General features: G+C 32.5%; 2 protein-coding genes across 2 annotated transcripts; one reads left to right on the top strand and one right to left on the bottom strand.

The window, feature by feature from the left end:
* Positions 1 to 511: 511 nt before the first annotated feature.
* LOC114075562 (probable receptor-like protein kinase At1g49730) lies at positions 512 to 1,979 on the bottom strand. The gene is made up of 6 exons (XM_027913918.1): positions 1,862 to 1,979; positions 1,490 to 1,748; positions 1,297 to 1,349; positions 1,127 to 1,194; positions 816 to 900; positions 512 to 729 (listed from the first exon to the last, which is right to left on the bottom strand). The coding sequence occupies exons 1-6, from the start codon at positions 1,977 to 1,979 to the stop codon at positions 512 to 514; spliced, it is 801 nt and encodes a 266-aa protein (XP_027769719.1).
* An 11,636-nt stretch (positions 1,980 to 13,615) lies between these two features.
* On the top strand, positions 13,616 to 14,406 carry LOC107016772. Its single transcript, XM_015217149.2, has 2 exons — positions 13,616 to 13,807; positions 13,910 to 14,406. The coding sequence occupies exons 1-2, from the start codon at positions 13,741 to 13,743 to the stop codon at positions 14,197 to 14,199; spliced, it is 357 nt and encodes a 118-aa protein (XP_015072635.1). The 5' UTR covers positions 13,616 to 13,740; the 3' UTR covers positions 14,200 to 14,406.
* The last annotated feature ends 10,822 nt before the right edge of the window (positions 14,407 to 25,228 follow it).

The raw sequence follows: 25,228 nt of genomic DNA, 5'->3' as shown, positions 1-25,228 counted from the left end.
TCTTTGAGGGTATGGTAATAAAATATTTATTTGCATTGTAGAAGTCACAAAAGATACAAGAAGCCAACTCTTGGTAAAGCAGTACAGTAGAAGAATCTTTTAGAAACCCTGTTGTGTTCTCGTCTCAGTGTCGCTGCCACAAAAAGGTAATCCTTTTGACCTTTACTTGTTTTAGCCGACATTTTTTTTGATAATATGAAGCTTATTCTCCTATTCTCCAATGCTTCTTTTCTTCTTTGATTACTGATGATGCCTAGTGATGGACTGTTTGATTTCAAATTGAGTGCGTCTGAGTTATTGGAGGTATAGTCTATGCTCTTGTGTTTGTTGTTGTTTTGTTCGTGAAAGATATGGTTTAATCACTAGTTTCGTCAAATTGTTAAGTCATTTATGTTTTAGGAGTTATCTATCGATTTTATTTATGTTTGGTTAGCATGGTCTATAATTTTCTGGTTGGTTTACTGTTCCTATAGTTTAGCTTGTGTGCTTGCTTCCTTTTACACACCAAAAATCATTTGGCTTGATCTTCCGGTAGTTTGGTTTGTGCTTTTTTGTTTCTGGAGGTAAGACTTTTTGAATATTTTTGTGTTGGTTTTTTGTCATATATGGATTCCAACCAGAAAGAATCTGAACTGGAACTGGTCCAAAAACTGTTGGTGTAGTAATTGGCCTTGTTCATGCTTTTCTCTATAAGCTCTTGGGTGATAACATACTCAGGATCCATATAACCTAAATAACAAAGCAAAGTTCCCTCCACATCATCAAGGTAATGAATTATGCTAGAATTTTACTCAATAAGTAGACAATTCCCCAACCTAAAGTTCCCTTGATCTCGGTTTTTACTGGTTCAAAGCAAATAAAACCATCATTTAAAGCATGAGCAAGGCCAAAATCTGCAACCTATTATATTATAAAAGTTAAAAGAATAATCTGTTGTGCCAACAGATCTTATAAAGCAGTAGAGAATGTTTTAGAGTTAACTTTTTACCAAATCAACAGGCAATAACAAAAGAAAGATTTGACTTTCGTCCTTGTAAAAAAAAAGAAAACTAGGCTAACCCTTGAATTAATGTAATTTACCTTTGCAACAAAGTTTTCATCCAATAATATATTGCTTGATTTGTACCGAAGTGTTTGCAACATCAATAGCTATTTGAGTTCTAGTATGCCAACTGAGAGGAGTTGTACCTGGATCTTCACATATATTTAGAGGACTAAACAAGAAAATCAACAACTACTTTAATATTCAATATGTATTTGTCAACAATAAATAAGACTTTAAGATTAAGAGCATACTGTGAAGCTGATCCTTTAAGCTTCCATTTGGCATGTACTCATACATGAGAAACCTGCTCCATAATAAATGTTCAGTAACGAAAAGAAGATATTAATGTGTGAACTAGTTAATAGGTCACCTTACATCAAAAGATAGACAAAGAGAGAAGGTAGAAAAAATAAACAGAGAAATTTACAAGTATGATTCCCAAACCTCTCAAGCCTTTCAGTGCAAAATCCCCATAGAGAAACAAGTTGACGATGATGTAGTCGAGCAAGCAGTTCTATTTCTCTGCAAAACTCATAATCATGCTGCTCAGAAACCTTGTTCATTCTCTTCACTGCTACCACGGAACCATCCTTAAATTCATATTTGTATATGCCAAATCCTCCCTGTCCAATAGCTGTGCTGAAGTTGTTGGTTGCCTTCTTTGTCCCCTTATAGCTGTATTTTGTAAGTATAGAAGTTGTACCTGTGTGAATTTTGCTTACAAATAAGTATACAGGATAAGAAACCTAGAGAATCAATGAACAGATCTTGCAGTCTGATTTAATACACAAATTGTCTAAAATAACAATAAATTACCTTCCTGGAATATTTTTGGTGGATGTGTGAAGGATTTGGAAGATATCTTATTAGTTGCATCATAATCTTCCAGTTCTTTGCTTTTCCTCCAAATCAGAACAATTAAGATAAATAGCATCAGGACAGCCACAACTGTAACTACTATGCTAATGACTGGAAATAATGTAAGGTGGTAAGGATGGGTTTTTATGCGTGTTTATGCTTTTTTACGTGTGTTCATGCTTCTCTGTCTCGCTGTCACCACATGCACTGCAGGTCGAATCTAGTTACAAGAAACCTTATTTTTGATACTAAGCTAGTAAAAATGTAAAATATCAATAAAATTACATTAGATAATTCAATCCTTTAACATAAACTAAGATGTGGTAGCTCTTATCGTGAACAATCATCTCTGTTACTATTTTAGAACACATGAAATGGTTTGCTAGAATTAAAATAAATGTATTGAATAGTTATTTGCTTGTCTTGATACAGTCTGTTGCATTGTGATGTGACTACTTAAATTTTGTTCAAGAGCACGACCAATAAAATTGTACATTTTCTGCAACTGGAATTTCTAAGGTAAGCAATCTGTTTGAGCTTGCTCTTATTGCTAGGTATAATCTATGTTATTTTCTCTAATCTAGTCTTGCCTTTTTGCTTTGAAATTTGTTTTAGCAAGCCTTTTGTCATTCATTTGAATTAAGTTTCTTAAATGGTAGAATCTTCTAATAACTTTAACTTGTCAATTGGGATCTACTATTAATGCTGTCAGTTTTTGGTGTTGAATTGATATGAAGGTATGAGATTCGATGAATCTAAAAGTTCGAAAGATTAAGTACTGTCGATATTGCTTGTACTCATGAATTTATTGGATTTAATGTTTTCCTCATGTCATGTAGGATATATATTCAATAGATTTGGGAGATAAAAGTTGGATGAATCTCCGAAGATCCACCAATGAATATATTCATGGAGTTAATGATTTTCTTCATAAAGCATTTGAACGGGCTTCCCAAGGAAATGAAATATTGTGTCCTTATAGGAAGTATTTTAATCGTAATTGGCATTGTCGAGATATGGTAGAGGATCACTTGATTTGTCATGGATTTATTCATGGATATACCAAATGGGTTTTTCATGGAGAAGGATTTTCCTCAAGAAATACGCCACATCCAACCAATGATGAAGACACTTCTAACATGCATTACGACATTGATAGACTACTTTATGATACTTTTAGAGATGTAGTAGATGACCATAGACATGAAGGAGTGAGAGAGGGGCCACCTGAAGATGCAAAGAGATTTTTTAAATTTGTGGAAGAAGGGATAGAAGAGTTGTATCCGGGGTGTAAAATTTTTTCTAATTTGAGTTTTACCATCCGGTTATACTTGTTTAAATGCATTCACAAGTTGACTGATGTGGCATTTTCAGATTTTTTGGTCTTGATAAAAGAGTCGTGTCCATTTACTCAGATACCCGAGTCATTTGACAAGGCAAAAAAGGTCATAAAAGATTTGGGTCTTCATTATGAGCGAATCCATGCTTGCACTAACAATTGCATGTTATTTTGGAATGACAATGCAAAGTTAGATAATTGCTCTGTGTGTGGAGCTTCAGGATGGAAGAATGTTCATAATGACTTAACTAATAAGATCACTAAAATCCCTGTGAAGGTTTTAAGGTACTTCCCTTTAAAGCCTAGACTTCAGAGGATATTCACGTGCTCTGAAACTTCTGTAGCTATGAGATGACATGATACTGGACGACTTAAAGATGGAAATTTAAGACATCCTGCAGATGGTGAAGCTTGGAAGGATTTTGATTCCTTGCATCCTGACTTTGCTAATGATGCTCGTAATGTTAGATTGGGTCTTTCAAGTGATGGTTTCAATCCATTCAGAACTATGAGCATCTTCCATAGCACATGGCTAGTTATTTTGATGAACTATAATTTATCACCATGGACTTGCATGAAGTAAGAGAATATTATGTTGTTAATGATTATTCCAGGTCCATCGTTTCCGGGAAATGATATAGATGTATACTTGCAACCACTGATTGCGGAGTTGAAGAAACTATGGGAAGTGGGAGTTGAGACATATGATGCTGTAACTAATCAAACATTTCAAATGCGTGTAGCTTTGTTGTGGACAATTAGTGATTTTCCAGCTCTAGCGATGCTTTATGGATGGAACACCAAGGGGAGATGGGCATGCCCCACTTGTAATCATAATACTTGTTCCCAATATCTCAAACATAGTCGTAAGATGTGTTACTTGGGTCATCAGACATTTTTACCTCCTGATCATCCATTCAGAAGAGATAAAAATCATTCAACGGTAAAGAGGAGCATAAAGTTGCACCTACTCCATTATCAGGGGCACAAGTTCTTGAAGAGCTTCGTGAATTCAATAATGTTTTTGGAAAGAAAAAAAGAAAAGAAAACGAAAGAATGATGGTCCATGGAAAAAAATTCATATTTTTTGAGTTGCCATATTGAGCAACAAACAAATTGAGGCACAATCTTGATGTGATGCACATAGAGAAGAATATTTGTGACAGTTTGCTAGGAACTTTATTGGATATACTTGTAAAGTCCAAAGATCATCTAAATCTCTCTATGACTTGTACGAAATGGGGATACATAAAGAGTTTCAACCTCTAAAAGATTGTAATACAGGAAATATCCATCTAGGTAAAGTTTGTTTCTCTATGACCCCAGATGAGAAAAAGTTATTTTGCACTGTTCTAAAAGATGACAAATTACCAAAAGGGTGTGCTTCTAATATATCAAGTCATGTACAAATTAAAGAGATGAAAGTCTCTGGATACAAAAGTCATGATGCTCATTTCATAATGCAATATTTGATCCAGGTTGCAGTCAGAAAATTGTTACCCAAGAATGTACCCATGGTCTTTATTAGATTGGGGAATTTTTTTACAGCCATATGTAGCATGCTTATAAGAAGAAGCGATCTTGATAAGATTAAAGCAGAAATCATAGATATTGAATGCGAGCTTGAAAAGATTTTTCCTCCATCTTTTTTTGATATAATGACATATTTACCTATCCATCTAGTAGATGAAATTAAGCTTGGAGGCCCGGAACATTTGCGTTCTATGTATTCTACTGAGAGAACTATGTGTGACTTGAAGGGGCTCGCTCGTAATCGAAAAAGTCTAGAAGGATCAATAGTAGAAGGTTTTTCGGCTGTAGATTGTTTGAACTTCATTTCGATATACCTACATAGTACGGTGAAAACTAAATTAAGTAGGTATGAAACAGATGATGATGAGGACATTCATACAGAGGAAGGTGGTGTTTAACCTTTACTTCCTAAGACAGGCCATCCAATAGGAAGTGAGAATATAAGGAAAGGCAAGATTATTAACATGGAGCAACATGAGTTGTTTGAAGCACATCGATATACTTGATTCAATACCAGAGATGAACAAGTAGAGACATTTATCAAGTAAGATAAAATAGTCGTTTGTTTTTAAACTTCATTTAGATATTATGATAATGTATTTCATATTTCATTTCATTTATTTCTTCTTTTACGATCTCTTCTCTGTTGTAACATGTTGCAGCTTCTTTCTTCATTTGTTGTGATGGTCACATGCATTAAAACAACTTGTTTACAAGACATATGACTGTTATAAACGATTGACAGACTGATATTGACCTCGTTTAGTACACTATAGCACTAATATGCTTTGGTTAACATTATTGATTCCTTTCTTTGCAGAAAATGTCTGAAACAAATGCAAGGAATCGAAAAAAGCTGATGAATCCACACACTGCTGGCAAAAAGAGTTTCACTCTAGTTCGTAATTAGCTGGTGTGTTCTCTTATATATTATCTAGTCTTAACATGACATTTAAACAATTTCTGATATACATTTCAATGTGACTAGGAGAAAAATATGGAGACAGGAACATCTAAGGATCTCTTTGTGGTTACCAGAACAAGAAAACCCGGACATTTGTACAAGGCTTCAAATGAAAATACTACTAGTAAAATTGTATGTGTACTGTGTATTTTCATTTTTTTATTGAAATCAATTATTTATTTCATAAGATTGTGTTTGTTGGATATGCTTTGGTAGACTGAAATGGAGGAAATTGAAAGACACATTAGCATAAATGGTGAGTATGTTGATGCATTTTCAAGCGTCATGGGTCCTGGACATCCGGGACATCTAAGACTATATGGTGCAGGAGTTACAAAGACTACTTTGAAACAAAAAGTTGGCAATTCGGAATCAACTTTAAATGAAACAACTGATGGAATGCAGCAAATGCAAGAAAGGATGCAGAAAATGGAGAAACAAATGGAGGAACAAAAGAAAATTGTGCGACAAGAATTTATTACAGATGTAATTGCACAACTTAAGCATGCGAGATTAATTGATCCTAACATACTGGCAGCATTGTCCACTTCTTCACCAAGAGAATCTACTTCTGTTCAAGGGGTTGAACAAGGTTGCTGTCTCTAAATCTATGTTTTGATTGTTATTTGTTGTTGCTACTTGTTCTAGGATTTTAATGGAAAAGTTTCTTGAGTTATAAACAACAACTATGACTGTTACTATGCTATTGATCCAAGGAAGTTGTGGAAAAGTTAGGCAGATGATTAGTAAATATGGGACATTAAGGTTGGGTTCTCGAGATGGTGTTCAATTAATGCATGCTTGTTTTCTGATAGTTTAATGTCTGAGTTGCCGTTTGTAGTCTTGTTCATGAGTTTTATGGTACTTGCTGCTTGTAGTCTGGCAGAGGACCAGTTGTTAGATTCATGAGTTTTCTGGGTTTTGCTGCTTGTAGTCTGGTTCTTGTGTCTGCTGATTAAACATGTCTCTTTTTCTCTCTTTTTATATTTTTCCTTCTTATCTAAATGTTTATCCTTTTTGTTGGGGTTCTGGCTTATCGACCTAATCTGGGACAGAAGTTATAAGACAACTGCATAGATATAAGAATCAATATATCTTAGATTGATAGTGTTGAATCCTAGCTTGACGATTATGTGTAGCCGAGCCAACAAAGTAGACAGGAAGATCATATGAGGATATTAAACATGAAAGTTGAAGAAGTTGGTTAAGATGTCCTTGAAATGGAAATGAAACCATAACTATAGCTACTCCATCTTGTTTCTCATCGCTACACATGAATAATATGATAAGAGAAAATTCAGACCTTTGAAAGAAGCATACAAGTTTCCCAAATAAAGGGGATCTTGGCTGTGTCCGGAGGATTTAAGGTGTTGGGTTGAACCATAGCCTGATGGTTATAGTCGGCTAAGACAACTTAGTAAACAGATCTAGAGAAGAAATTAGACAGGCAAACAGATCTAGAGACCAACTTAGTAAACAGATCTAGAGACCATGATATTATCGGCACCACATAATACTAAAGACATTATGAAGTAAATTACAGTGAACAATAAAAACTACAAATGTAATAGGCTAGGTTTCATAGGAAAAAGACATATTATCGCTAGTCATATACTAAAAAAGAGATAAGGAAGAAACCACAGTCTCTGGGCTTAATCACTCCAAGATTAAATTCATTATATGTAGCTTAAATTCATTATCTAAAACTAGTTTGAATGTGCAACCTTCTAGCTAAATCACTTCTCTGGGCTACATTGTTGGTTGTTACTGTACTTAATTCCCAAAGCCTCCCATCTTACACTCATCACAATAAAACATGAAATACTCATGATTAGATTAGTCCATACTCCAAATAGTATATTATTTGAGTTTATTGATTTTATATATGTATGTATTATATATAGAGAGTAATAACTTTCTACTATATCACTATTGTGGATCCATTAAGATTTTGTAAAAATTTGCTAAATTATTTATATTTTTTCTAATAGTATGTAGGTGATGAAATCGAAGAAGGCGATGAAAGCAGTAGAGAAGACTTGATATAGGAGGTGAAGTATTGATGTTAACTTTATTGATGTTCTAGATATCTTATATTTTTGAAGATTGAAAACTGTGTGGTGCATGTGTTTCACTTTATTTGAATGCTATAAAAAGATTTGTATATTTTGCTTTTATTGATATTAGAATCAAGGATCTTTAATTCTAATTTTGGTAATAAACATTTATTCTCGTGAAAGATTTATGTATATTTTTATGTTATAAAATTACTGCAATAGCTCAATCATATAATATTTGTGGAAGTGGACCAATAGTATATATACGTATCAATATAGCTTAATAATAACTGTTGCATAAGAATCATTGCAATACCATGTAATAACCGTTGCAATAGCCATTAAGCAACAATTCTACAATTGTTTAAAAGTGTTGCATTACCCTATAACAACTGTCGCAATAGAATGAAACAGTATGTTGAATCGAAAGAAAAACTGTAGCCATATCCTCAATAGAACTGATGCATAGACCTCTATTCCAACTATTCAAAACCGTACCAATACGACCATAACTGTTGGCAATCAATTCAAGTGAGAACCGTGACAATAGGTCCATCTATGACTATGGTTATATGAATCGTCGCACTAAACCGTAGCAACAAATCTATTGCTACGCGATCTGTTGTAGCGGTTGACATAACCGTAGCCTTAGACCTATGGCTACGGTAGGAATGTCTATTGCAACGGTAAGTGAACCGTGACAGTAGATCAAATTTCTAGTAGTGTTAACCCACGACTCCTCAAAAGAACTACTACTAAAAACTCATAAAATTGGAGTACTCTGAAAAAAAAGTAGGTCTCACTCATAAAAATATGAAAAGACAAATTGATATCAATAAATTCTTGTTGATGATCCTAATAGCCTATATTTTTATAATTAAAATATGCAGGTCGACTGACATCGGTACACTGAATGTACGAGCATGTAATATAGCTGAATAACAAATAATTGAAAAAAGGACTGGAATAGATAACAATGTACTTAAGCTGAATGTAAAGAAATAACGAAGCTAAATCATTTCAATCTTTACAAAGTACTTTCTCATCAATGAACTCAACATAATAAGTGATATAAAAATACACTTTAATTCTATTGGGATATCCTCCAACCGACAACTATCACTATGAACTATCTTTCCCATGCATCCAGTACTATCTTATACCTTGTAGGGGGTATTGAACGGCTCAACTAAGTGGATCCACTAATCTCTGTCCGAAGGCACTTAGGATTCATCTAAAAAGTATGATCATGTGCCTATGTTGGCATACATGGTTTACAAGGAATGTGAGTTGTCGGTGCTCAACACTACTCCCAATTATATAAATACTCATGACCAATGTTAAAAACAATACTCTTTCTCTTGCTTTAGATAATTTCTCAAACTATCCTCTTAAAAGAGGTAACCGCTCTTGAAATACTTTTGAACTCATAACTCATTTAGAAATCAATGTCTTTCTTTTATCAATGTAAAAACTTATACATTTGGAAATACTTAGTTTCCTTATAATCTTACTTAATTCATTTTTGAAAACTCTTTCTAAAAAATTAATCAAAATTATATTTTAATATGATCATTGATGACTCGGGAAGTCATACTACATAAACATTGATGACATAATTAGATATCATATTGGTTAAACATTGATGACATACTCGTCTGTCATACTAATCATGTTTTAGAATCTCTTTCTGGAAAAATATATCAAAATTATATTGTAATATGATCATTGATGACTCGGGAAGTCATACTACATAAACATTGATGTAATAACTAGATACCATATTGTTTAAACATTGATGGCATACTCATCTATCATACTAATCATATTTTAGAAACTCTTTCTCAAAACTCATCTTTACTTTCTCATAAACTCAGTTTAAAATTCAAGTGTTGACTTTAAAAAATTTGTTAAGATTTATAACTCAATTCATAGGGTTCATGCAGGATTGTAGGCATGAACGACTCAACTCAAGGATATTAATAGCAAGATGGAAATGCAATACTCAGAACTCAGCGATACTACTCATCTAAAAAATACTTAATTCATAGGGTTAATGCTGAAATGTAGACATGAACGAATTAACTCAAGAATCTTAATGAATAACATATATCGATTCAATATTAAGAATAGAGTTTCAAAAAGAGTATACTCATGAACTCAAAATCAACTCATCTCAATAATACTCAAATCTAGGGATAGAATCCTAGATTACTCGTTTACTCATCTGAAAGTAGATATAGGGCGTGAGGACGAACACGTCCAACACTATGATAGTCTTACATACCTAAAAAAACAAGGTTCTTGAATAATCTTAAAAAAGTACTTGATAGAAATCTTGAAACCCTAGCTTGAAGGTAAAAAATCAGGAAAACCTTTCTTGGGATTCTTGAATTGAATTCTTGAAATCTCTATTGCCAAGAATTCTGGTTTTCATTAATGATTCATAATTATATGAAAGAATGAATTGGAAAGAATATAATTATGTAGAAAGAATCATATTGAAGAAGAATCTTGAAAATATGGAAAGGATCTTGAATGAAGTCTTCAACATTGAGTTTTTTCCCTTAGGATTTTAGAGAGACGAGAATATTGTATTAATGGTTTGAGTCTTTAATTAATCAAAAAAATTATTTTAGGGTTTTATTACATGTAAAAATACAAAAATGACCCTTTTTAATGTTTTCCGTCGATTAATTTGTTACTATACTCTATCAGGTTACTAAAATGGACATAACTTTTGACTAGAAACTTGGATTGACGCAAAATTGGTTGCGTTGGAAAAAAGATTCAAATAGCTTTAATTTGATAGGTTATGTGCCACATAATTCTTTATATTCATTTATATATAATCACTTAAAGTTGATCAAGTTAAATCTTACATCAAAACTTAATCCGTACGGAAAATTTTAACTAAACTTCGTGCTAGGAGACTTTAGTGATCTTAATTGATATCCAAAATCATTCCCAAAGTAAAAAAATCTACCTTTACACACATGGACAATTTAAGAATCACCTGATATGACCCTACATATTAATGAAGAATGGTTTAGGTCTTAGAAATTTTTGGGGTGTTACAACATTAGTAAGGTTTATGCTTTGAGATTTCAAAATAATCTTGAATTGTTATGACATTCTTCTGTACACTCATTCGTTCTTGTTTATCTATTTCTGAAAACTTAAATTGCATAAATTCCATATTGATTCATGTAGAATTTGATATTGTGAATGTATATTGTATTCTAATTGTATAGTTACCTTCAAATTTTAATAGTGTAAAAATATTTCAAATTCTACAATTAAGTAATGTAAATTATGTTGTAACTGAAAGAATTTATTGAAATAAAAATAAGGAGTCTTGTGTAATGAATGTAAGGATTAATCTTGTCACGCCTCGAGCCTACACCCTAGACGTGGCCGACACCCAATGATCATTGTTGGCCTTGAGCGAACCCTTGACGTGGCTTACTTAACTTAGTGGAAGACTTAACTCAATGGTAAAACAAGAACATTCTCATAAATAACTTAAATTAATGTTTTGGCCAAAATGACACTTTAGTCTAAAAATGAAATATTTGAAATAAAAGAGACTCACATGAACTAACTGACTATCTATCTATGAAGCCTCTATAAATACAAAGATAAATGTAGGGACAAATACCACACCATTCTAATAAAGAAACAAGACTGAAAAGTATAAAAAGGATCCTTGAAATGCAAGAAGGCTCACCAATGACTCTGAGTGCTCAAACTGGATCAATTAGACGCTGGATGTTGATCATGGTTACCTGCGTTTGCATCATAAAATGATGCAGGCCAACTGGCATCAGTATATTGAATGTACGAGTACGCGAGTTGAAATTCTCTTCTTACTCTTTACTTTAACTATGAAACTTATGACTTAAAACGAAGTCAAAACGTTTAATAAGGACTCTTGAAACTATAAGAAACTTTGCATTGAAATACTTCTTAACTTCTATTTAACTCTTAACTTTTTTAACTTTGAACTTAACTTTCCTTGAATTGGATTATGGATTCAACATTCATGATTTCGTTTTTATGGATGATATCATGATGTTTAGATGTACCTTGGAGTATTTGAATCGATTAGGAGTTGTTGGTACATCACTTAGGAATTAGTACGAAAAGATATGGAAAGAACGAGGTCTCCAGGCATCCTTATGGGCTCTGGTAGGCAAGACGCCCCAGGGTCTTTCAGACGAGACCTCCGACTTTTCTTCTTCGTTTTTTCATCTCTAAACCTCTTAAACTTCCATGGATCTCACCCCAATCACTTAGGATCACTAATAACCTCAATACCCAATAGATGCGACCCGAAAAACAACCCAAAAACATGAATAAAATCGACTAGCATTCTTTAACTCAACCAACAAGAGTTCAATAATTATTCATCAAGAACTTCAATATTCATTGACCAATCTATTCAGAACTCACCGAATTAAACATTTTAGTGCTTGGGTGAACGAACCCAATACAGAAAGATCTCACATACCTCAATAGGGATCACCCCTGACGAATTCCACTCGCGAAACCTTAGCTTTCTTGGTGGATTCTTGATCTTTCTCACCTTTTCTCCTTCTCTATCTTTTCTCCCAAGCCCTAAGCGTGAATTAGTTTTCTAAAACTGACTTAAGGATTATTTTTACTCCTAATAAACCCTTAAGACAAATTAGGAAATAGTTTTGTGAAATGACAAGTTTACCCTTACTAAAATTCGGATTGGGACCTATCTCAATTCAACAACCCAACTTCTGATGGGCATATCTCCCTCATACGATATCAAAATTGTGAAAATTCATCAGTAATGGGAAGATCTCTCCAAGGGATTTTCAACCATATAAAGAATTTACTCTAACTCATCCTGAGCTAAAAGTTATGACCGTTTGAAAATGACGAAGGAAATTTTCCAAATTTTTCCTACTCTTTCCGAAAGTGACTATTTTTAGTTTCTTAACTTATTCTTGGCTATACGAGTTACGAGATGTTACAAATCTTAACATTGATTTTTTTATGAGGATCTTCAATCAATTCAAACGGTTTTGGCATTTGCAGACAATAATGTTCTTTCAATATTGTCTTTTGAATGATGAATTAAGAATGGTCATAAAAATCAATTGTGGATACCATGTAGGCTTGATTATATATTTATTGCATCAGTATTTTATTAATCTATTTAATTAGTAGTTTTGTATGAAGAAAAATTAATATGTTTATATATATATATATATATACACACACATATATATATATATGTTTATATATATATATGTATATGTGTATATATATGTATGTTTGTATGTATGTATGTATAGCACACATGGATTAGTTGGTTTCGGGAGACTTGGATCGTTAGTTTGATTTCTCTTTCTTTTGGCTTAATTTTGATTTGCAATCTTAGCCTATTTCTTTGGAAATTATCCACCATTGATTATTGTTATAGCCCTCAACTAATTGACTATTTTACCACTCTACATAAATTATTTTTATAGCCTTCAATTAATTGAACCTAAGTTATTGGTACAATATTAGACATGTGAAAATTGACACTCATTCGAGAATATTTTGGAAAATAAAAATGGTAGTTAAATCCTTTTTTTAAAAAGTATATTTCTCCTAACACTATAAGAATTTTCCCCTAAATATTGATAAGGTAAAGAAAATGTAAATATGGATAAAATAAAAATAATTGAACTCACACAACATATTGTACAATTAAGTACTACAATGTTATACATACATATATATATATATATATATATTCACAAATAATGCTTCATAAAATATCTTTATTTTAAAAAACGAAAAAAAATATGAACCAAGTGTAGTAATATGATCCTATAAATACAACACTGGTTGAGAAGGAAATTCACCCTTCACATATTCTTCTTTTTTCCATTTTCGAATCAAAGTAGCATCACATAATATGGCTGGAGCACGTCCTTTGCTTAACTTTGCATTTTACTTTGTTGTTGTCCTAGCTACAACTACTGGTTCATTATCTTACCTTCCATCTTATTACAAAATTTATGAATTTAATTGATTAATGTCCATTTATATTATCATTATTTGTTAATTATATTCATGATTTGCAGTTACCATGTCTCGTTCACCAAAGATGCAATCAATGGGTGCACGCGATATGTCACTTGATATTGTAGAGATTGAACAAAAATTAGTTCCGGTTGGTTCTATAATAACTTGCTTGAAAAGATGCTACAAGCAGAGTGATTGCAGCGATGGATGGCTTTGTAGAGATTGTGCAAATGATGCATTTGATCAAGGTGGAAAACATTGCGACAAATTTACTTCTTCTGGACAAGGATATTTTGCAATGCTCAATCGTCATCAAGTTAATCACGGGGGTCTTGAATTTGCAGTTTGATGATGCAAATGAAGAAATAATTTGCAGTTCACTTGATGTATTTATGTAGTTTTTTTTCCATGATGGCCTATGGGTCCTTTCTCCTTATCTTTTTTCCTCTTTGTGTAATAAATAATAATGCAAGTGAACTTATAAGAACTTTTATGGTTCTTTTACAATAAGTTAATGTGAGAAATTTGACTTTTGATTGCCATTGTTTGTGATCAATTAAACGGTCGAGTTTCCCTTTCATCCCTAGTACAATTCTTAGAGAAAAACTTACTTTAAAGAAGAATATTGAAAAACATGGAAATAATCTTGAATGATATCTTCTACTTAAATTTTTTTCCCTTAGGATTTGAGATAGAGGAGGGCAAAAAGACAAAAATAAAAACATTTTTAATATTTTCTCGTCTGTTAATTCGTGCTGCACTATATCAGGTTATTATAATGGTCATAACCTTTTACTTGAAACTTGACTTGATGCAAAGTTGGTGTCTTTAGAAAGTGGACCACCTAATTTTTGTATTCTAAGAGATATGTCTATTTAAAGCTGATCCAAGTAAAATCTTATATCAAAACTTAATTAGTAAGGAATATTTCAACTCAATTTTGTGCTAGGAGCTTTTAGTGATGTTAATTGATATTCAAAATCATAGCTATACTAAATAATTTGCCATTACACATATGGACATTTAAAAATTACCCGATATGACCCTATTTAATAATGAAGAATAATTCGGGTCTTAATGTAAAATTTTTTGGGGTGTTTACAACATTTGTGATGTTCATGCTTTGAGATTACAAAATAATCTTTGAGATATTGTGACATTCTATCTTGTTCATCTATTTCTGAAAATTTATATTGCATGAATGTAACGACCCATTTGGTCGTTTTTAGTATTAGAGCTTTTTAGTTCATAAAATACTTTTCGATTGATTTTAAATTGATATTTTAGACTATTCGTAATTAGATTTATGCATTTAGTGGGGTACTATTAATAATTAATTTAGTTGGTGGTTAAAGAAAATAAGATTAAAATTAATAGAGGGTCACTTTCACACTTTTATAGTTGGTCTTATATAATAATTAAGGAGTAAATATTCTGCAAAAAGAATAAGGGTTTAGGAGAAAACCACATCTGCAACAATCACGAAGCGGTTGTTCCATCAGATAATCAAGCTTAAAGTTGTGTATTTGATATATTGGTATGGATCGTATGATTGTTAATATTATTATTTTAATATTGGGGTAAAAGGATGAAAGTGTAGTACTATATGTATATATTACTGTCAAGTGCAATTTGTTGTTGTGATGAAATTCATGTGAATTGGTGTGGATATTCAGGACATATTTTATTTAGTGTGTCATAATTTTGGTTTTAAAGAGAATAGAAAGGGTTGAATGAGAAAAGTTTGAAACGAGTGCTAAGATAAGGAAACTAAAAAATGGGTCAAGAATTGGATGGCTCTGATGTCACCAATCATTGGATAATGACTTAGGTTAATAACTAGGGTGGATTAACACCTACATTTGAAATATTGGTATGTTAGTTTTAAAACTGTTCGCGGTACGCCACTAATGATACTACTTAGATAATTTATTTAGTTATCACATTATAATTTAAGTTTATATTATGGAAATAAGTAATTAAATATTAGGTGTATTTATAATTCTAATACCATTAAATTTAGGCTAATTGGACTAATTAAGGTTTTATCTTAGGCTTGAACTTTCGAAAAATTGATTATAAAATTGGGTGAATTTTCGGGTCTAGGCTAGACATATAGTAATATGAGTGGCTATGGACTCATTAAATTATATATTATGCATATTTGATATATTGGAAACGTTCGGAAGCAATGAGGAAAGGAAAAGCGTTGGAGAAGTAGCTTAACTGACTTCAGCTCTTCAGTGTAGGTAGATTATGGTTCATTTTATGTGATAGATAGACACTTAACATGGGTGTCTATAGCCTCTTTATTAATTATAGATGTGGCGCGCTTCACACCGACAACTAAGACTCTACAAACATGACTTCATAGGCTCCCTAGAGACTCTTGAGCTCTGTGCCGATACCAAGTTTCTCACGTCCCCAGCGTACACCCTGCATGTTGCTGGCACCCAATGACCATTGATGGCTTTGACCGGTACCTTGACATGACTTACTTAACTCAGTGGATGATTTAACTTAATATTAAAACAAGAATATTCTCATAAATAACTTAAATTAATGTCTTGGCCAAAATGGTACATTACTCTCAAAATGAAATATCTGAAATAAAAGAGATTCAACTGAACTAACTGACTATCTATCTATGAATCCTCTATAAATTATAAGATAATGTTAGATTAGACCCTACAACATTCTAATAAAGAAACAAGACTGAAATACATAAGAAGGATCCTCCCGAATTAAAAGCGGATCATTTATGACTCTAAGTACTCAAACTGGATCAATGAGACACTTGATGCTGATCCTGGTTACCTGCGTTTGCATCATAAGACGATGCAGGACAATTGGTATCAGTACATTGAATGTACGTGTATGCGATTTGGAATGCTAAACAACAACTTAGGCTTGATAGTTAAAGATGAACTTTCCTTGGCTATACTCACTCATGAATAATCAACTCAATATATATATATATATATATATATACACACACACACACATATGGCAACTAAAACATATGTGATGTATATAAAGCTTGTAAAGCAATAAAAAACTCAATTGATTATAGAAAATGCAATAACAAACTCCATTTTACTTATTTATGAAAGTAATATAGTTTCTGTGAGAGATTCTCTAACCGACAACCATCATTATGAGCCTAAATTATGGCACAACATTTTACCTTGCATTGCCAAGGTTTATCATATACCTTGGCATTAATATAAGACCTTACTTAACTTAGTGGATCCACTAGCTTAACTTACGGGATCATCTAAAAAGTATAACCGGTTAATACCCATGATGGCTACATGACTTATGTAGGAACTTGATATTATATGAACTCTTATCCCCACATTGGTGCTCAATACCACTTCCAAAAATGTACTTTAGCTCATGCTCTTAGAATAACTTTGTTTTTTTGGGATGAGATAATTTGCTCAACACTTTAGCTTTAAAAAACTATCTTGGAATCAATGTTCTCTTTTCTTGTTCAAAACTCTTTTGGGAAATCTTAGTTCCCTCTTAATGTGAAATGTGACAACATTTATAAATTTTCTAGGGAATATTTAGTTCCCTTATATCTTTTAAGAAATGAACTCAACTTCTTACCCTTTACTTTAACTTGAAACTTGAGCCTTAAAAGGAAGTCAAAACGTTAATTAGGACTCTTGAAACTGTAAAAAACTTTTCTTTGAATTACTTTTTAACTTCTACACTTAACTCTTAACTTCTTTGACTTTGATCTTAACTTTCCTTGAATCGAATTATGGATTTAAGATTCATGAAGTCATTTTTATAGATGATTTCATGATGTTTAGGTGAACCTTAGAGTATTGGAATCGATTAGAAATTGTAGGTACATCACTTAAGAACTAGTACAAAAAAATAGGGAAAAAAAGGGTCTCCAGGCGTCCTTGGCTCTCTGAGAGGCGTGGAGAGTCAGATCCTGACGGACAGACTCTTCACTAAGGCACTCTAGCTGGCATGGCGTGCCATATTCTTTCAGACAGAGACTTTCCTGAGGGGCTCTGGTAGATGCGGCGCCCCAGGGTCTTTAAGACGGAACTTTCGACTTTTCTTCTCCGTTTTTCATCTCTAAACCTCCTAAACTTTCATGGATCTCACCCCAATCACTTAGGATCACTTATAACCTCAATACCCAATAGATTCGACTCGAAAAACAACCTGAAAACACGAATCAACTCGACTAAAGGCATGCTACAACTCAACCAATCTATTCAAAACTCGATGAGTTAACATGTTGGTGTATGGGTGAATGAACTCAAAAGAGAAAGATCTCACATACCTCAATAGGGATCACAGCCGACGAATTCCACTCGCAAAACCTTAGCTTCTTGGTGGATTCTTAATCTTTCTCTCCTTTTCTCCTTCTCTTCTCTTTTCTCCAAAGCCCTAAGCGTGAATTGATTTCTAAAACTGACTTAAGGCTTATTTTTACTCCTAGTAAAACCTTAAATCAAATTAGAAAATAGTTGTCTGAAATGACAAGTTTACCCTTAATAAAATCTGGATTGGGACCTACCTCAATCCAACAGCTCAACTTCCGATGGGCATGTCTCCCTCATACAATATCGAAATTGCACAAATTCGGTGGCGATGGGAAGGTATCTCAAAGGGATGTCCAACCATATAAAGAATTTACTCTAACTCATCCTGAGCTAGAAGTTATGACCGTTTGAAAATGACCAAAAACTAACTTTCTTAACTGAGGAAATTTTCCAGATTTTTCCTCCTCTTTCCAAAAGTGATTATTTCTAGTTCATTAACTTATTCTTGGCTATTTCGAGTTACGAGATATTACAAATCCTAAAATTGATTTTCTGCGAGAATTTTCAGTCAATTCAAACAGTTTTAGCATTTGCACACAATAATGTTCTTTCAAGAATATCATTTTAATGATGAATTAAGAATGTTCATAAAAATCAATTGTGGCAACCATGTAGGCTTGATGAATTAAGAATGGTCATAAAAATCGTTAATTTGTTTTCTCTTTCTTTTGGCCTAATTTTGAATTGCAATCGTAGTTAATTTCTTTGGAAATTATCCACCATTACCTAAATTAATTGACTATTATAGCACTCTACATAAATTATTTTTATAGCCTTCAATTAATTAAACCTAAGTTATTGTTATCAATATTAGACATTTGAAAATTGACACTCATTCAAGAAATATTTTGGAAAATAAAGATGATAATTAAATACCTTTTTTTTTTTAATAATAAATATGGTTCTCCTAACACTATAAGAATTTATTCCTAAATATTGATAAGGTAAAATACAGGTAAATGTGGATAAAATAAAGGGAAATTTTTCAAAATCTCAATATTTTAACATTTAAGAGAGCTCATTAGCAACACTTTCAATATTTAATAAAAATGTCAAAATTTTATTTTGTTATGAATCTTATTTATGATTTTATTATATATTTTTATTTAAAGAACAATTTTTTCTATAAGAGGAATTTAGGAAAGAGAATTATTTTAAAAAGGAACAAATGCTTAAAAGTCTCATCAGTTACAATTTACCATGATACACCAGTTTTCATCTCTTTCTTCTTCCTTCACCATATTATTTAAAATATGTCTTTCACCATTGTTTTTTAAAAAATTGATATCCAATTTTCTTAATTTATTTGTTTCTAAACACTTTTATTGACCAAAATAAATATCCAATTTTCAGTAATTATTGTTATGAAAATCACGAAATTGAATAAGTACCACATCTATGAAATTTTCAATATCCAAATTTCACTAATTATTGATATGAAAATCACGGAATCAAAAAATTCAATATCCGATTTTCCACTAATTTTTTTATGAAACTTTATGATAATACATTATAGTTTTATCAATTAAATCTAAATTTTTTTAATTTAGAAATTTGAACTCCTATAGTATTATTTGTTACTCGACATACTTTTCTCACAATGTTTTTGTTTATTTTTCAAAATTTGTATCCTTGCTTAAATCTCATATTCATTTCATTATGTATACCATTTATATTTGTATTCATTCTAGTTTTTATGTTGTATTTTGTATAGTGAAACTTGTATTTCTTTATTAGTTTGTATTCATTCCAATATGTATGTCAACTAAATATTAGCTATTTAAAAAACATATTTGTATTCGTATATTTAAAGGTGAATAATGTTTAAGTTTTTTATGCTTTTTCATGATTTCTAAGTCCCCATTGAATTACTTTTGAAAAATCTTAAGGAATAATTTATGGGTTAGTCTTAAATCTATGTTATTTGCTCTAATATAGTTAGTGTATAGACTTCCCTGTTTGATTCTATGATATATGGTGAAATAGGAAAAGAAAACACTCCGAATTTGAAGTTACAGTTGAGTATTTAGGGTTAAACATGAAGTGAATTTAGGGTAAAACTTGAAGAGGATTTGGGACTGAGTAACGCTCTAGATTCAAAATATTAATGCTTTTTGGTTGTCTGTGCTATATGCAAGCTGACTCACTATGCCCGATGACTTTAAGATAAGCTAGATTGCTGTTGAATATGCCCTCTTTATTGTTTAAGAGTTGTCTTGTCTTTATTGAAATGAATTTGATGAAAAATCTTTGAGGGTATGGTAATAAAATATTTATTTGCATTGCAGAAGTCACAAAAGATACAAGAAGCCAACTCTTGGTAAAGTAGTACTGTAGAAGAATCGATTAGAAACCTTGTTGTGTTCTCGTCTCAGTGTCGCTGCCACAAAAAGGTAATCCTTTTGACCTCTACTTGTTTTAGCCGACATTTTTTTTGATAATATGAAGCTTATTCTCTTTCGCTTCAATGCTTCTTTTCTTCTTTGATTACTGTTGATGCCTAGTGATGGACTGTTTCATTTCAAATTGAGTGCGTCTGAGTTATTGGAGGTATAATCTATGCTCTTGTGTTTGTTGTTGTTTTGTTCGTGAAAGATATGGTTTTAATCACTAGTTCCGTCATCTATCGATTTTATTTATGTTTGGTTAGCATGGTCTATAATTTTCTGGTTGGTTTACAGTTCCTATAGTTTAGCTTGTGTGCTTGCTTCCTTTTACACACCAAAAATCATTTGGCTTGATCTTCCGGTAGTTTGGTTTGTGCTTTTTTGTTTCTGGAGGTAAGACTTTCTGAATATTTTTGTGTTGGTTCTTTGTCATATATGGATTCCAACCAGAAAGAATTTGAACTGGAACTGGTCCAAAAACTATTGGTGTAGTAGTGGGCCTTGTTCATGCTTTTCTCTATAAGCTCTTGGGTGATAACATACTCAGGATCCATATAACCTAAATAACAAAGCAAAGTTCCCTCTACATCATCAAGGTAATGAATTATGCTAGAATTTTACTCAATAAGTAGACAATTCCCCAACCTGGAGTTCCCTTGATCTCGGTTTTTACCGGTTCAAAGCAAATAGAACCATCATTTAAAGCATGAGCAAGGCCAAAATCTGCAACCTATCATATTACAAAAGTTAAAAGAATAATATGTTGTGCCAACAAATCTTATAAAGTAGTACAGAATGTTTTAGAGTTAACTTTTTACCAAATCAGCAGGCAATAACAAAAGAAAGATTTGACTTTCGTCCTTGTAAAAAAAAAAAGAAAACTAGGCTAACCCTTGAATTTATGTAATTTAACTTTGCAACAAAGTTTTCATCCAATAATATATTGCTTGATTTGTACCGAAGTGTTTGCAACATCAATAGCTATTTGAATTCTAGTATGCCAACTGAGAGGAGTTGTACCTGGATCTTCACATATATTTAGAGGACCAAACAAGAATATCAACAACTACTTTAATATGCAATATGTATTTGTCAACAATAAATAAGAGTTTAAGATTAAGAGCATACTGTGAAGCTGATCCTTTAAGCTTCCATTTGGCATGTACTCATACATGAGAAACCTGCTCCATAATAAATATTCAGTAACAAAAAGAAGATATTGATGTGTGAACTAGTTAATAGGTCACCTTACATCAAAATATAGACAAAGAGAGAAGGTAGAAAAAATAAACAAAGAAATTTACAAGTATGATTCCCAAACCTCTCAAGCCTTTCAGTGCAAAAGCCCCTTAGAGAAACAAGTTGACGATGATGTAGTCGAGCAAGCAGTTCTATTTCTTTGCAAAACTCATAATCATGCTGCTCAAAAACCTTGTTCATTTGCTTCACTGCTACCATGGAACCATCCTTAAATTCATCTTTGTATATGTCAAATCCTCCCTGTCCAATAGTTGTGCTGAAGTTGTTGGTTGCTTTCTTTGTCCCCTTATAGCTGTATTTCTTAAGTATAGAAGTTGTACCTGTGTGCATTTTGCTTACAAATAAGTAAACAGGATAAGAAACCTAGAGAATCAATGAACAGATCTTGCAGTTCGATTAATACACAAATTGTCTAAAATAACAATAAATTACCTTCCTGGAATATTTTTGGTGGATGTGTGAAGGATTTGGAAGATATCTTATTAGTTGCATCATTAATCTTCCAGTTCTTTGCTTTTCCTCCAAATCAGAACAATTAAAATAAACAGTATCAGGACAGCCACAACTGTAACTACGATGCTAATGACTGGAAATAATGTAAGGTGGTAAGGATGGGTTTTTATGCGTGTTTATGCTTTTTTACGTGTGTTCATGCTTCTCTGTCTCGCTGTCACCACATGCACTACAGGTCGAATCTAGTTACAAGAAACCTTATTTTTGATACTAAGCTAGTAAAAATGTAAAATATCAATAAAATTACATTAGATAATCACTTTTCAATCCTTTAACATAAACTAAGATATGGTAGCTCTTATCGTGAACAATCATCTCTGTTACTATTTTAGAACACATGAAACGGTTTGCTAGAATTAAAATAAATGTATTGAATAGTTATTTGCTTGTCTTGATACAGTCTGTTGCATTGTGATGTGACTACTTAAATTTTGTTCAAGAGCACGACCAATAAAATTGTACACTTTCTGCAACTGGAATTTCTAAGGTAAGCAATCTGTTTGAGCTTGGTCTTATTGCTAGGTATAATCTATGTTATTTTCTCTAATACAGGTCTTCCATATAATTTATATTCTTTTCTCTAATATAGGTCTTCCATATAATCTATGTTATTTTCTCTAATCTAGTCTTGACTTTTTGCTTTGAAATTTGTTTTAGCAAGCCTTTTGTCATTCATTTGAATTAAGTTTCTTAAATGGTAGAATCTTCTAATAACTTTAACTTGTCAATTGGGATCTACTATTAATGGTGTCAGTTTTTGTGTTGAATTGATATGAAGGTATGAGATTCGATGAATCTAAAAGTTCGAAAGGTTAAGTACTGTCAATATTGCTTGTACTCATGAATTTATTGGATTTAATGTTTTGCTCATGTCATGTAGGATATATATTCAATGGATTTGGGAGATAAAAGTTGGATGAATCTCCGAAGAAACGGGCTTCCCAAGGAAATGAAATATTGTGTCCTTATAAGAAGTATTTTAATCGTAATTGGCATGGTCGAGATATGGTAGAGGATCACTTGATTTGTCATGGATTTATTCATGGATATACCAAATGGGTTTTTCATGGAGAAGGATTTTCCTCAAGAAATACGCCACATCCAACCAATGATGAAGACACTTCTAACATGCATTACGATATTGATAGACTACTTTATGATACTTTTAGAGATGTAGTAGATGACCAGAGACATGAAGGAGTGAGGGAGGGGCCACCTGAAAACGCAAAGAGATTTTTTAAATTAGTGGAAGAAGGGAAAGAAGAGTTGTATCCGGGGTGTAAAATTTTTTCTAATTTGAGTTTTACCATCCGGTTATACTTGTTTAAATGCATTCGCAAGTTGACTGATGTGGCGTTTTCAGATTTGTTGGACTTGATAAAAGAGTCGTGTCCATTTGCTCAGATACCCGAGTAATTTTACAAGGCAAAAGAGGTCATAAAAGATTTGGGTCTTCATTATGAGAAAATCCATGCTTGCACTAACAATTGCATGTTATTTTGGAATGACAATGCAAAGTTAGATAATTGCTCTGTGTGTGGAGCTTCAAGATGGAAGAATGTTCATAATGACTTAACTAATAAGGTCACTAAAATCCCAGTGAAGGTTTAAGGTATTTTCCTTTAAAGCCTAGACTTGAGAGGATATTCATGTGTTCTGAAACTTCTGTAGCTATGAGATGACATGATACTGGACGACTTAAAGATGGAAATGTAAGACATCCTGCAGATGGTGAAGCTTGGAAGGATTTTGATTCCTTGCATCCTGACTTTGCTAATGATGCTCGTAATGTTAGATTGGGTCTTTCAAGTGATGGTTTCAATCCATTCAGAACTATGAGCATTTTCCATAGCACATGGCTAGTTATGTTGATGAACTATAATTTATCACCATGGACTTGCATGAAGTAAGAGAATATTATGTTGTTAATGATTATTCCAGGTCCATCGTTTATGGGAAATGATATAGATGTATACTTCCAACCACTGATTGCGGAGTTGAAGAAACTATAAGAAGTGGGAGTTGAGACATATGATGTTGTAACTAATCAAACATTTCAAATGCGTGTAGCGTTGTTGTGGACAATTATTGATTTTCCAGCTCTAGCGATGCTTTATGGATGGAACACCAAGGGGAGATGGGCATGCCCCACTTGTAATCATAATACTTGTTCCCAATATCTCAAACATAGTCGTAAGATGTGTTACTTGGGTCATCGGACATTTTTACCTCCTGATCATCCATTCAGAAGAGATAAAAAAATCATTCAACGGTAAAGAGGAGCATAAAGTTGCACCTACTCCATTATCAGGGGCACAAGTTCTTGAAGAGCTTAGTGAATTCAATAATATTTTTGGAAAGAAAAAAAGAAAAGAAAACGAAAGAATGATGGTCCATAAAAAAACATTCATATTTTTTGAGTTGCCATATTGAGCAACAAACAAATTGAGGCACAATCTCGATGTGATGCACATAGAGATGATTATTTATGACAGTTTGCTAGGAACTTTATGGGATATACTTGGAAAGTCCAAAGATCATCTAAATTCTCGCTATGACTTGTACGAAATGGGGATAGTAAAGAGCTTCAACCTCTAAAAGATTGTAATAGAGGAAATATCCATCTAGGTAAAGTTTGTTTCTCTATGACCTCAGATGAGAAAAAGTTATTTTACACTGTTCTAAAAGAGGCCAAATTACCAAAAGGGTGTGCTTCTAATATATCAAGTCATGTACAAATTAAAGAGATGAAAGTCTCTGGATACAAAAGTCATGATGCTCATTTCATAATGCATTATTTGATCCAGGTTGCAGTCAGAAAAGTGTTACCCAAGAATGTAGCCATGGTCTTTATTAGATTGGG

Source organism: Solanum pennellii, chromosome 1 (assembly GCF_001406875.1).
Source record: "Solanum pennellii chromosome 1, SPENNV200".
Taxonomy (NCBI): domain Eukaryota; kingdom Viridiplantae; phylum Streptophyta; class Magnoliopsida; order Solanales; family Solanaceae; genus Solanum; species Solanum pennellii.
This window is presented reverse-complemented; position numbering and strand designations above follow the sequence as displayed.

Coding starts and splice junctions, on each gene's coding strand:
- LOC114075562 (XM_027913918.1), bottom strand. CDS start 1,979: ATGCTATTTATCTTAATTGTTCTGATTTGGAGGAAAAGCAAAGAACTG. Junction 1,749..1,861: donor ACCAAAAATATTCCAGGAAG/GTAATTTATTGT, acceptor AAATTCACACAG/GTACAACTTCTATACTTACA. Junction 901..1,126: donor TTGATGTTGCAAACACTTCG/GTACAAATCAAG, acceptor ATAATATAATAG/GTTGCAGATTTTGGCCTTGC.
- LOC107016772 (XM_015217149.2), top strand. CDS start 13,741: ATGGCTGGAGCACGTCCTTTGCTTAACTTTGCATTTTACTTTGTTGTT. Junction 13,808..13,909: donor TGTCCTAGCTACAACTACTG/GTTCATTATCTT, acceptor CATGATTTGCAG/TTACCATGTCTCGTTCACCA.